We start from the raw sequence: 13,401 nt of genomic DNA on the forward strand, positions 1-13,401 counted from the left end.
ATTCCTATTCACTGTTTCTTCCTTTCTATATTCTCTGATTCACACGAGTTACATGCTGAAATCCTATGTCGATAGTTTGAGTATCTGACTAGTTATAATCCCCGGGGCATGTAAATCGCCATTGTCTCCTAGCAACCATACTAATGCATAGATACTATTAAAATAAACACACACAATAGTGCATGTCTGATGTGTGAGCTGTCAGTATGGAGTAATATAAGATATGCTAACCAGTATGCCCTACTAACACCGCAGGAGCAGCTCGTGCTCGGAGGCCCTGTCACTTCCTGGGTGTTACTTGGGGATTCCAGTCTGGTTATTGTATCTTCATGTTCTCACTTCTGTAGAAATCTACTTTCTTTTTGCTTTTCTGTTCAGTTGAATGTTCTAGGTACCTGTCAGGAACTCTATACCCCGAACTCCCGCTGTCATAGTTTCTAACTGGATACACTCCCTAGACTGGTCAGCCATAACATGAATCCACTAGTCTCATATTGTGTAGGCCCCCCTTGTGTCACTAACGCATTTCTAATCTGTCAAACCATGCACTTTCCAAGACTTCTCAAGTTGTCCTGTGGTATCGGGTTCTAAGACATTGGTAGCAGATCCTTTAACAGAGTTGTCTGGGGTAGTAATTTACTTACGTGGTCTTGGGGATCCATGATGATGACCTGAGAGTTCCAGCACTGGGTCCTGTGATATGAAGTAGTTTTGTTTTTTGTTTCCCCTGATATCACAGGTAATTCATTAATTACCTAATGGATTAGGAGAGGACTGGTCAGAGGGGTCCCTGTGGAAGGACAGGGAGGGGAACGGTGCTTCGGAACACATGACCCAGTGTTATGACTTCACCAGAACCCCCAGGGTCCATCACAGAGATCCCCGAGACCAATTAAATAAATGACCACTCCCTAGACAACCCCCTTTAAGCCCATTAAGTTGCAAGCATATCCCACAGAAGCTTTATCAAATGTGGAGGCAAATTCAGCACTGTGATTCCAGAATGGTTTGAGGAACACGACTAGGATTTCCTTGTCAGTGTGGCAGGTCGCATTATCCTATTGAAAGAGGAATTTGGGAATGCTGTTGCCATGAGACGTTGTAGTTGGTCTGCATCCATGTTTAAATAGTAGTAGGCCTTAAAGGAGATTCCAGGATCTAGCAAAGTTTGATACTGAGTGTCAGATCAATTTGGATACGACACTTGAACCCCACGCCCGTAGCTGTTTTGTCCACCAGAAACTGTATACTAGGTAGTTGGCCAGAACTAGCTCTGTTCCTATTAAGGTGAATGGGAGCAGAACTGCAGTTCCAGCTGTCACCGCTACATCGTATGGACAGGAAGCTATATTCCAGGAACTGCAAATCTGATCTGATTCCTTTGAATTGTTGCAGAGCTGGTCATGTATCTGTATACAGCTTCTTGTGGGTGAAACAGCTGGTAAGCACAGGGTCTGTCAGTCCAATTGTTACTGATGATCTGTCCTGTGGATAGGACATCAGTAACAATTTTTCTAGGTCCTGGACAACCCATTTAATGTTTTTTTGGCAATAAATTGTCTGAAGCGTTACTCCATTTTTCCCCTTTCAGTGCACTTTGGTTCCAGCGTTTCTGTGGGTATGCACCATTGTTGATCCTCATGGTATAAAGGAAAACTCAAATTGTTGTAGAAAAATATTTTTCTATAGAACGCTCATGAAAAATACCTGCCTGATATAGACAATATTACAATATAATTTATTAATCTCAATTGAAACAAACTCATCTACCCAACAAAGAGCATAGTGGGGATGTATCGGGCTGCTCTCCCCCTGCAGTATATAGTCATGGGCAAATAGTGATTCGTCGTGTGCAGATGGGGGATCCTAGTGGTAGAACTCATCCAGACCCTCCAGTCTACATAACACTGTATTCAATTTTAATTTAGCTGGTCTCCTCAGTATCATACATGATACAGCCATATAGCATCGTACAGTACTGCATATGCATCATATAATATATTACATACACACACATACCTCATATATAGAAACTTCTGACGCGTTTGCCCAGCTAGAAAGATGTCAGAGCTGGTTCATCAGAGGTATATAATATCTGAGGAAAAGTATCCAGTATGTGCAGGAATTCCTCATAGAATCTGGAATGGCTTATATATCTGAATAGGTCCACTAACCAGTGAAACACTGTCCCTTGTATGCAAACTTCTCACAAATATTTACCAGCATACGCTACTATAATGTATCTTCGAGTACTCTGATGTCGGCGTAGTAGTTAATGATGCGTTGTATTTAAACCAAGTGGATCACTATTAAATAAGTGTACGTATTGCTATCCAGTGGTTAATGGCAACCCCTAGTAGAGATTATATCTCTGCAGAAGTGTCGAGTCTAGCGCAGATATACTTGGCATGCTACATCTGGTGAGTCTTGTAGCAGTGCGCCAGTACAGTATGTCCCTATAACAGGCTAGATTTGTGAGAACCAAGGAGCTCTGTAAGAACAGCCTATGTTACTTCTCCAAGTCTCGCATTCAAACTGCTATATGTCTGATATAATGTATAGCAAGTGGATGTAGTTATCCTGCTTCAGCTAGTAATCGGTGAGTAGTCACTGAAAAGTCACTATAAAAGAAAACTTAAATCATTACTGTCTACTGGCCACCAGAAGACCTGCCATTTTGCAGATTCATTGACCCAGTAGTCTAAACCTCACAATTGTGGCCATGAGGTAGCTACAATCTTTAGTTGTTCATTTTTTCCACATTCTAACACACAAACTTTAAGTACTGACTGTTGAGCTCCTCTCTGAGCACCTCGAATATATTCCATACTGAGTGCCGTCACAAGATAACTAATGATATTCAGGTCTCCTGTCATTCTTCCCTTTTCTTCCTTGTGACCTAGAGCATATCTCTGACTTCAGTCTCGTAGGAATGTATTACTTGCTCCTTAGTTCCTAAAAGGAAAAACAAGGATTCTGCATATTTTCTCAAGGTGGTCATAGCAAACATCACTTTAGGAACTGACTCTTCACTTGCTGTCTGATCCCATCGCTTGACAGCCACCGTTGTCACGAGATAATCAATGTTATTCAATTCACTTGTCATATTTTCCCCCCTTTTCTTTCTTGTGACCTAGACCTTAAGTCTTTTAGGAAACTTGTACATGCTTCTTAGTTCCTGAAAGAAAACCAGACACTGTGGATCTTATCAGGGTAGTTATGAAGCACTTTTTACATTCTTATGTTATTACATTGCTGTGTAGTTTTGATGAGGGTAGATGCTTCAGATGTTTGACCTATTTTATACCTGGGCATTGCATTCCAAAGTAGAAATGGTGAAGCCATCCCAGATCAGTTTACGTAAGAATTCCCTTTTAATTAGGGGTTCTGTATTTTATTTACTATTTTATCTTATTTCCTTATTACATTACTAATGTTCTTAAAATCAGATCATTAACCCATTAATGACCCATGAGAAAAAAATGTCACGCATGGCTGAGTAATGCTCCAAATCCAGCAGCTTAACCCCTTACTTGACCTTGTCAATACAAACTTAAGTGGTTAGACAATGAGAGAGGGCTTTCTTGATCACACTATTGGTCCCCCAGCTGGCGCGTAACTACCGAGGTAACGGCTGCCACAGGGGCCGAGATATTAGGGGCCCAGCAACTACCGCTGAGTTTTTTTGGGGGGGTTTTAGGCCGTTACCGGCAGGAGCTACCCCAGAAGGTAACGAGCCCTATTTACTTACCGATTCTGGCAGGGGTGAGGATCTTTAAGTGATGCCGCGGGCCCCACATATACTATTATTATGTTCTCTTACCCAGGAGAGGTAAGGGAACATAAAAAACACTATTACTTACCTCTCTGGGCTCCAGACAGGCTTCTGGCCTTCTAGTGTGATGTCCCTGACGTCACATGAATGGGGCCTGCGTCCCGGGTCATGTGATGTCTCTATGTCATTGAAGATGGCCAACGCCATCCCTCCTCGGTCTCCGATTATTATGCTCTGGGGTCTGAAAAGACGCCAGAGTATAATAATTGTTCATGGGTGTCCACAGTGGGGCATAATAGTGTGTGCAGGGGCCACTATGGGGCATAATACTGTGTGCAGGGGCCACTATGGGGCATAATAGTGTGTGAAAGGGCCACTATGGGGCATAATAGTGTGTGAAAGGGCCACTATGGAGCATAATACTGTGTGCAGGGGCCACTATGGGGCATAATAGTGCGTGAAGGGGCCACTTTGGAGCATAAGAGTGTGCACAGGGGTGAAGGGGGGGTCGGTTGGTCAGTCAGGGTCTTCAGCGTCGCACCATGTCGAAAGTTCACCACGGGGCCCGCCATTCCGTGTTACACCACTATCCCTCAGCGTTGTGATTGTTGGGTGTTGATAGGTTTTCATGGCAGCAAGAAGCCTATCCATGGCCCCCAGGTATGGTATTATGGTATACCTATTAGTCCTTGTAAAAAGTAGTTCATTTAAAAAAAAATTACACAGAAATGGTATCATCGTGTTCATAACAACTTGAACTGTAAAATAATCACATAACTGCATAGCGAATACTGAAAAAAAACAAAATAAAAAAACGTGTATTGCTCATTTTAGTTACTTTGCCCCACAAAAACTGAATCCTAAATTGAAGAAAAAAAAAAATCTATAAATATGATATCTCATGTACTGACCCACAGAATGATCCGGCACTAAATACAAGATTCACAGAACAATACCCAGAAAATGGCAGAATTGTATCTATTTATATTTGTGTCCCCCTCCCTTTAAAAAAATAAATAAATCAGTACAAGCTATGGTGCTTATGAAAAATACAACCTGACCTACTGAAGGGAAAAGTACATTTATGGCCATGCCAGGGTGAAACAAAAAATACCAGGTCTTAAAGGGAGGCCATCACCACAAATATGGCTTCCAAATAACTTACGGTATATATTGCTGTTGGTCTATTAGTTCTGTAGTGAATTTAGCTTTTTGTCAAAGTGCAATTGTGGTATCAAGAAAATAATCATGCTTAAGGCCAGGGCCCCACAAATCCCTAGCAAATCCCATTCACACATTTAGGTTAAATGTGCACAGCGGACATGCTGCAATTTACAAAACCATTGCAGTTTTGGAAATCACAGCATGTCAGTTATACCTATGGTAACACAGGCGGTTTTACTATAGGTATAACTGAAGCAGAAAGTGACTTTTTATGAAAAGTGTTTTGAGACAAAATGCAATGCGTTGCCGTTGCAGTTTTTCTCACAGCACTTTTTTGCTGTAGCCCGCTACATGGGCCTTAGCCTAAAATCTGTCTGAAAATAAGCTACGGGAAGTGGCCATGCACGTTGGGGGACCTGTTTTTCGTCAGTTGCAATTGTTACCCCTAAGCAAAAAATAAATCTGTTCTTTTATAGAGAACTATATAGCATAGAAACCTTTGTGGCCTTATTGGTTGGTATGGACAAATCCCTTTATTTTGCTCGGATTTATAAATGTGTCCACTAGTGTATAGAAATGTAATTCCTTTTTATGTGCCATAATATGAATAAAGAAAACAGGAATTTATGGGACAAGCAAGTGGAGTTTATATAGTTTATGGGACAGCGAGGACGTTTGGGGAAACAGCTGCTTTACATATTGTATTGTGGAGAGATCTCTGACTTGGGGATTCATCTTCACACTCTTGTTTTGGTTGGATCTGATTATTGTATAAGTTTATTGGCGTATCTGGACTTATGAAGAACAGTGCATGCATTCTCTTACTTGTTGGACTTCATTCATACTATTCATAGAAACGTTTCATAAGACTTGTGCAGTTTATTTAAATAAATAAAAACTAAAACAATTTGGTTTTCACCCTACAACCTACCGTATATACTCAAGTATAAGCCGAGTTTTTCTGCACAGTTTTTGTGCTGAAAAAGTGCGCCTCAGCTTATACTCGCGTCAATACGGTAATTGAAAATGTCACATAACTGGTCCACAGTGAAAGACCTCTGTGGGAGGCCGCTGGAGCAGCGATAGGTGAGTGGTGAGGCAGCGCTGCCTCCAGGACCGCCCCAAGATGTTTCCAGAGCATCTTCTCTACCTTGGAAACATCTTCAGGCGGCCCTGGAGACAGCGCTGCCTCACCGACCACCTATCGGCAGCAGCGCTGTTCCAGCGGCCTCCCACAGATGTCTTTTACTGTGGACCAGAGAAATTACCACTCGAGTCAATACGGTAATTGACTCGACCGTATTGACTCGCTGCAGCGGGCCTCTGCTCCAGTCCCGGCCCCCTGCTCCAGTCCCGGCCCCCTCCCCCAGGTGACGTGGCCACATTAGCTCAGGTCCGCACCCAGCGTATGTCGATGACTTCTTGCTGCATCTCAGCACAGGCGGCGTCATCACACCCCCTATGCTGAGACGCAGGAGCAGCCGTGGTAGAAGACAAGCAGACGCGGGTAGAAGATGTGCAGTGGCAGCATTGGAAGCAGCAGCGCAAGTATAATAATCGGAGCTCCAGGGGAGGTGAGAGAAAATAATAAACGGTTTTACTCTCCTCTCCGGGATCCGATGTTAATCCTAGCCGGCTTCAGGCCTAGGGGCATTATCATACAGGCCCAAAGCATTATGATAGCAGTAGCAGCCTGTTGCCATACAGGCCCAAAGCCTGTGCTAGCGGTAACAGGCTATTACTACCACCACAGGCTTTGGGCCTATATGGTAATATCCCAGACCACGTTACATCTGGGATATTACCATATAGGCCTGAAGCCGGCTAGGATTAACATGAGCACAAACAGAATGTCATGCATTTCCCCCCCTCAGCTTATGCTCGAGTCAATAAGTTTTCCCCGTTTTTTGTGGTAAAATTAGGGGGGTCGGCTTATATTCGGGTCGACTTATACTGAAGTATATACGGTATTTCTATCTGCACTAAGTACCCCAAATGTGTTTTTAGGCCTGCGGCAAAGTCATTTTTAATAGATTAAAACTAAGGTATGGTAATCCATCTGCCAAAAAAACAGAAGCTCGCCAAAAAATGGAAGCGAACTGATGAAACCAATGACCTACCTTCAGGAAAAAAAAACATTGAAATTAAAGGGAACATTTTACTTCTTCTGTGAAAATGATGACCACAGAAAGGTGGAGTCAACCCGTAGTGTGACTAGAGCCCTAATGGGGGTTCGCATAATACTCTGGAATGTTCTAATCCATCTGGGCACATCATGGTCATGGCCAATGGTGATCTTATAATACAAGGGCTCGCATGATGACTATGTTTGGGTATCATCACCCATCTTCTATCATGATGCCTACTCCCACAGACGTCTTGCTCACGTCATGTGGTTTCTCTGCTCCTGTGGCTTGCCTGTAATTACATGTACTTATTAACAGTAACCTAGTTTCCATGATAATTACAACCTTTGCTTACAACTAAATATATAAAAGATAACACAAATATTGCATGTAAAAGGTTATATAAGTCATTTTGTGGATTTAGTATAATTCCTTTCGTAAGGGTGTGGTATGAATACTAACAGCCATTGGTGCCAGCTTTTGTATAGTTATGTAAGTGTTAAATCTTCAGATAGAACACCTGTTGCTTAAAAACTTTATAATCTACATTTGTAAAAGGAGTCCAGATTTTTATAAAAACGGAGTTTTTGCATTTATTGCTATGCCCTCAAAATAACTCATAGGATCTACATAGTAATATAGTACAATTGGAAAAAAGAAGATATAGTAACTACATAATAATTCAATATGTGCCGCCCTGTTGCATGCTTTAACAAAAGATTGTCCTTGTTCATGGTTGATGCTGTCCTGCATCTTTTAGTGTCCTATTCCAGACAACCGATGACCCGCTGAACAGAACATTACACCAACCTAGTGGTGTAGGGTACTGGTATCAGAAGGAATATCACCAGATGTGATATTCTTTACTTTTTTTTTTTTTCTTTTGTAGATTGTGAGCCCCATATAGAGCTCACAATGTACATTTTTCCCTACCAGTATGTCTTTTTTTGGAATATGGGATGGAAATCCATGCAAACACAGGGAGAACATACAAACTCCTTGCAGATGGTTTTATGCCCTTGGCGGGATTTGAACACCAGGACTCCAGCGCTGCAAGGCTGCAGTGCTAACCACTGAGCCACCGTGTGGCCCCATGATATTCTTTACTGATGTTGATAGTAGGTTAGCAACAAGTTATCAGCACTCACATATACAACACGTTTTGGGTAATTTCTGTAAGTTCAGTCATGGCTGTTCCCACAGGCGATGCTCCCTAACACACTCAGACTAGACTTATGATTCCTGGTGGCACAGAAGTTGTTTTTTGAAACCGTGCAGACCAGTCAACCAAGTGGACGCACTCAAAAAGGTGCAAAGGCTCTGCTATTTATCACAAGCCCTCACCCCAGGGTAACAGGGTTAAACCACTTGACATGCTCCCATTGTAAGAAATCTTGATGCAGCCAACACGCCATCTACACATGGTACCTGCAAACGAAATGCAACAACATGCACTTTGTATCACCAGCTGTTATACAGTACATCTGGACAATGGTCACCAACAAGGATGACCTTGACTGAATATCATTACTCAGGGGATGCTAAACGGTCTTGGGTGTAAACTCTGTATATGGCCCTCTACTGTCTACCACCTCCTCCGCACTAAGGAGTTTAACCAGCACCTCCTTACACCAACATGCTCTGACAATACTATTGTCCTTAAATATTAAAACTTTATTTGCTGATGCACACATTATTTAGCCAGTCCTAATCTGTAGCCTCCACCAAATTTAGAAGGTAGCAAGGGTATAAGTTGAGGCCAAAATCGTATTTTGTAACTGAGATGATAGCAATGATGTGGTCACCAAAGAAGATCCTGTAGTCTTCAAGTGGACTGGATTTTTCCAGCCATAAATAACTACTTGTTCCAAATTTTCTTGCCATCATTAAATTCTGTTTGATTCACCAAGCATGTCAGACATGCCAGCTGACCAGATATTGTCTATGTATACAACTTACACCTGGTAGTGCTCTAGTGTATTGTCCCTCATTTTCACATCATAGATGACATACTTGGGCACTTAGTCTACAACCTACATATGCTAAACTAATTATATATTGGGTATAGATGACACCTTAAATCTATGCCACGTACATACATTGTATCTACACACAACATAATATTTCTCAGTTTCCTTTGTTAATTTTGTCCTTGTCATAATCGTATAGTTGCTTTAAATCTTCAGTTTGCTGTCCATGCATTTCTACTTGAAAATTTGTGTCAACCAACAGGGTCTTCTATAAGTGCCCGCTACACTCAAAATACAGTAGGGAGATGTCTGTACCAGTTGGAGGGGAAGCAGCAATGAGTGGTCAAGAGTCCAATACCTTTAGGATGCAGAAGTGTCTTGTCTATTTGTACACTGCAATATTTCAAGGGTGGTCTTGTGTGAATGATATATAATGAGTGGAGTATATGTCTTAAGACTTTGTGCTTTATACACAACCTCTGTGTGTCACCTTTATAAAAAGTATTTATTAAGGAGATTGTAAATCCCGAAGCTTCTATACCAAGCTCCTAAGTTGATAGCCTCGCATGGGAACTCCCTAGACCCATGGTGGCGAACCTATGGCATTCGTGTCACTCAGAGCCTATCTGTGAAACAGATTGTACTGTGTGGGGGCCACTGTGGAGCAGATTGTACTGTGTGGGGGCCACCGTGTACAGTGTGTTGTAAGAATATTGCATGGTTCACTATAACACAGATCTGTGCCTAAATAGTGAATATTAATTGTTCAAAAGTACCAAATGCAGAGACCAGTACCATCTGTACAAAGTTGTTTTGTATCATTGACAGCTCAGTAAAGCCCAATTTATAGGACCTTATTTTGCAGGTCCGTAATTGTGGATCCGCAGTATTAAGATTAAATTGCCATGTTGGCACTTTGCAATAAATTAGTGGAATTTGGGTGCAGTTTGGGCACTCTGTGTCTAAAGGGTTCGCCATCACTGCCTTAGACTATCTGAATTCAATATTCAAGTGAACAATATGCTAAGTCTAGACATATTGTCAAGCAGTATAATGTCTATATTAAGCTTGTGCTAAATGCCACCTAAATAAGCCAAGGACTGTTCTCCTGAGCTATACTGTACCTCTACTCTCCAGAAACTCTTGGAAGATGGTGCTGAAAACTTTCTAAATGGACAGGAGAATAGGGGCGGGGAATGATTTTATGTATTAAATTGTATTCTTTTATGGCCATTACTAAAGAGAAGAAGAAATAAAAGTAGCACTGCTTTGTGGTTTCATCCAGACTAGCTTCAAAGTGTATTTCTCTCTCCTAGCGTTCTATTGTATTATGCGTTCATTCTCACTAGAAGTTTCACTGACGTTTCCTCTGTGACCCAGTTTCTTGACTTTTTTAATCACCTTGTGAGTAATGATTGGAGCGCGCCCATATAACCCACCCAGAATATTCCTGTTCCAAAATTGCAGCATACATTTATCCAGCATGTTACATAATTGTTTTAGAAGTGACATCCATCAGTTTTACGCAGGTCTGCCAAATGAGATTAGCGGAGTAGATTTCCACTACATAATTCACTTAGGCTGTTCGTGAAAGAAATGAATCTTTACTATTTAGATGTATAAAGATATTGATCTATAAATATATGGGGTGGTGGTCAACGCTCATGTAGCCTATTTTTTCATGTTTAACATAGAAAATTGATGCAGTGAGAATGATAGAATTCAGGGTTCTGGTACTGGTATAATCTTACTAGTACTGTTAACTTTACTTCCCTGTACTAAAATCTTAATGTATATGCAAAAGAGTCAAAGAACCAACGTACCTTCATGTAAAGAAGCCCTTTATTAGATGTGTGTATTTTAATCTGAGTAGAACCATAAACTGGGAGAACAGAGTCCACCATGGCAGAGTCTGCTACAGTGTCCCATTATGAATAAAATCATGACCAGAACGCTGAATGCAAATTTATCTTTGTTAAAGGGGCTCTATCAGCAAAATCATGCTGATAGAGCCCCACATATGCGTGAATAGCCTTTAAAAAGGCTATTCAGGCACTGTAAAAGTTATATTAAACTAAGCCCCCCCCCCCCCCCCCGTTTTAAAATAAAACCTTAAAACAGAATGTGATAAACTTACCGAAGGTGCACGCTGGGCGGGCATTCAGGGTGCGCCGTCTTCTTCATCCACGCCTCCTCTTCCTTCGATGTCCTCTGGTCCCGTCTTTCTCCGGCGCTCGCGAACTGACATTTGATTAAAAAAATGGCCTGGGCGCATGCGCAGTAGCATGCTGCTTCTACTACGGCTACTGCACATGCGCCCAGGCCATTTTTTTAAGCAAGTGTCAGTTCGAGAGTGCCGGAGGAAGATGGGACCCAAGGACATCGCAGGAAGAGGAGGCGTGGATGAAGAAGACGGCGCACCCTGAATGCCCGCCCAGCGTGCACCTTCGGTAAGTTTATCACATTCTGTTTTAGGGTTTTATTTTAAAACGGGGAGGGTAGTTTAATATAACTTTTACAGTGCCTGAATAGCCTTTTTAAAGGCTATTCACGCATATGTGGGGCTCTATCAGCATGATTTTGCTGATAGAGCCCCTTTAAAGGTACAGCAATACTATTTGTGCCTGTCCCTCATGGGGAACAAACACAATCAGGGGGACACAGCATATACACAAAGGCAGAGTTCAAATTTGCCACCACTGGCCTCCAAAATTGGATAATGGCTAGATAAGACATGTCCTCCTCGCTCCTGGTTTACCGTGCACAGGCACATACTACATGTGTTACTGCTTGAATTGCTTTCTGAGAGAACATTATAGGCTAAAAAAAAAAAAAAAAAAAACAGGCTGGTTTATCAAATCTTGTATGCCATTTTCCAGACCTGCAAAGCATGAACTAATTGGCAATATTGGGGTGTGCCAAAATTTGTGCCCCACACTTGACCTTTGTGAAATAAGAAGCTGGAGCCTGTAATAAATCTGATGCAAATTGGGCAGCATGGTGGCTCAATGGTTTGCACTGCAGCCTTGCAGTGCTGGAGACCTGGGTACAAATCCTGCCAAGGACAACGTTGGTAAGGAGTTTGTATGTTCTCCCCGTGTTTGCGTGGGTTTCCTCCGACACTCCAAAGACATACTGATGGGGGAGGAAAAAGAAATTTAAAAAAATATATAAAATCTGATGCAAATTCCACCAGTGTATAGGACTAAGTGTCACATGAAGCATCGGATTCTAATAATTTGGTCCTAACATATTGTTTTTATTGTTATATTTTATGCCTAAGATTCCTAATTATTTACATAAAGTCACTGTACAGTCTTGTCAGCGAGTGACATTTTGGTATTTTTCTCTTTTTCAGTGTTAATGAGCTGTATGTAGATGACCCCGATAAAGAGAGTGGGGGTAAAATAGATGTGAACCTGAACATCAGCTTACCCAACCTCAACTGTGAATGTAAGTATACAATTCTCATATGTTCCTTTATTCGTAGATTGAATTTCTAGGGTTCATTTTCCAGATGTTGCAAAGTGATGCTAAATTCATACCTGTGTTGATGTTCTTTTAGTGAAGTAGCCATTGCCCACCAACCCCAAGTAGAAAGATAGCTTCCTCATTAGGAAATGGTGCGCTAAAGTGTTTCTATGACTAGCATACAGGGCGTCACATGCACAGCCACCTCTACACTAATTCTCTGCCTGGATGCAGGATACTAACCAGTGACATGTTTAGGGACCACCTGATCTGAAAATGGTGCGGTTACCAGACATGGTCCACACCTCTATCAGACATCTATCTAACATATCCTGTGGATATTCCATAAATGTCTAACATACAGAGACCCCTTTAAAGCAAGATCAAGCTTTGGAAAAGTGTTGGGGTCTTAAGACCCAGAATTCCCATAAAGTCAGTAATTGGGCCTATGGATATCGTAGAATGGGCTCCACTCTCTGCGCCTTCTCTCTACAGACCAGGGACTAAGGGCTATAAAATCTACCATTGTGTTGCTGGCAATTGCTGCGTACAAGAAGTGTTTTGTAAAGCCGATCAGGTTTCATGGTCTGAACAATATTTTCTCTATTCTCAGTGGTGGGATTGGATATTCAAGATGAAATGGGCCGGCATGAAGTTGGACACATTGATAACTCAATGAAAATTCCACTGAATAATGGAAATGGATGCCGATTTGAAGGACGCTTCACTATTAATAAGGTAATGTATTATACTTTAGCACTATACTAATGTTTCCTGTTTCACTACAGGCTCCCTCCTTAATGGATACAATACTCCACTTTATAAGCACATTAATAAAAACTGTATTTATATCGCTGAATCAGTTCTGCACCAAAGATAATGTGGAATTCCTGAC

At 41.7% G+C, this 13,401-nt stretch overlaps 1 protein-coding gene across 1 annotated transcript in view; it reads left to right on the top strand.

Annotated features, from left to right (window-relative positions):
• ERGIC1 (endoplasmic reticulum-golgi intermediate compartment 1) overlaps positions 1-13,401 on the top strand; it is a 70,451-nt gene that overhangs the window by 29,072 nt on the left and 27,978 nt on the right. The window contains exons 4-5 of the mRNA XM_075274727.1: positions 12,394-12,488; positions 13,120-13,244. Of these exons, the coding sequence (XP_075130828.1) occupies positions 12,394-12,488; positions 13,120-13,244 (220 nt within the window). The remainder of the gene's footprint in view (positions 1-12,393; positions 12,489-13,119; positions 13,245-13,401) is intronic.

Source organism: Leptodactylus fuscus, chromosome 5, assembly GCF_031893055.1.
Source record: "Leptodactylus fuscus isolate aLepFus1 chromosome 5, aLepFus1.hap2, whole genome shotgun sequence".
Lineage (NCBI taxonomy): Eukaryota > Metazoa > Chordata > Amphibia > Anura > Leptodactylidae > Leptodactylus > Leptodactylus fuscus.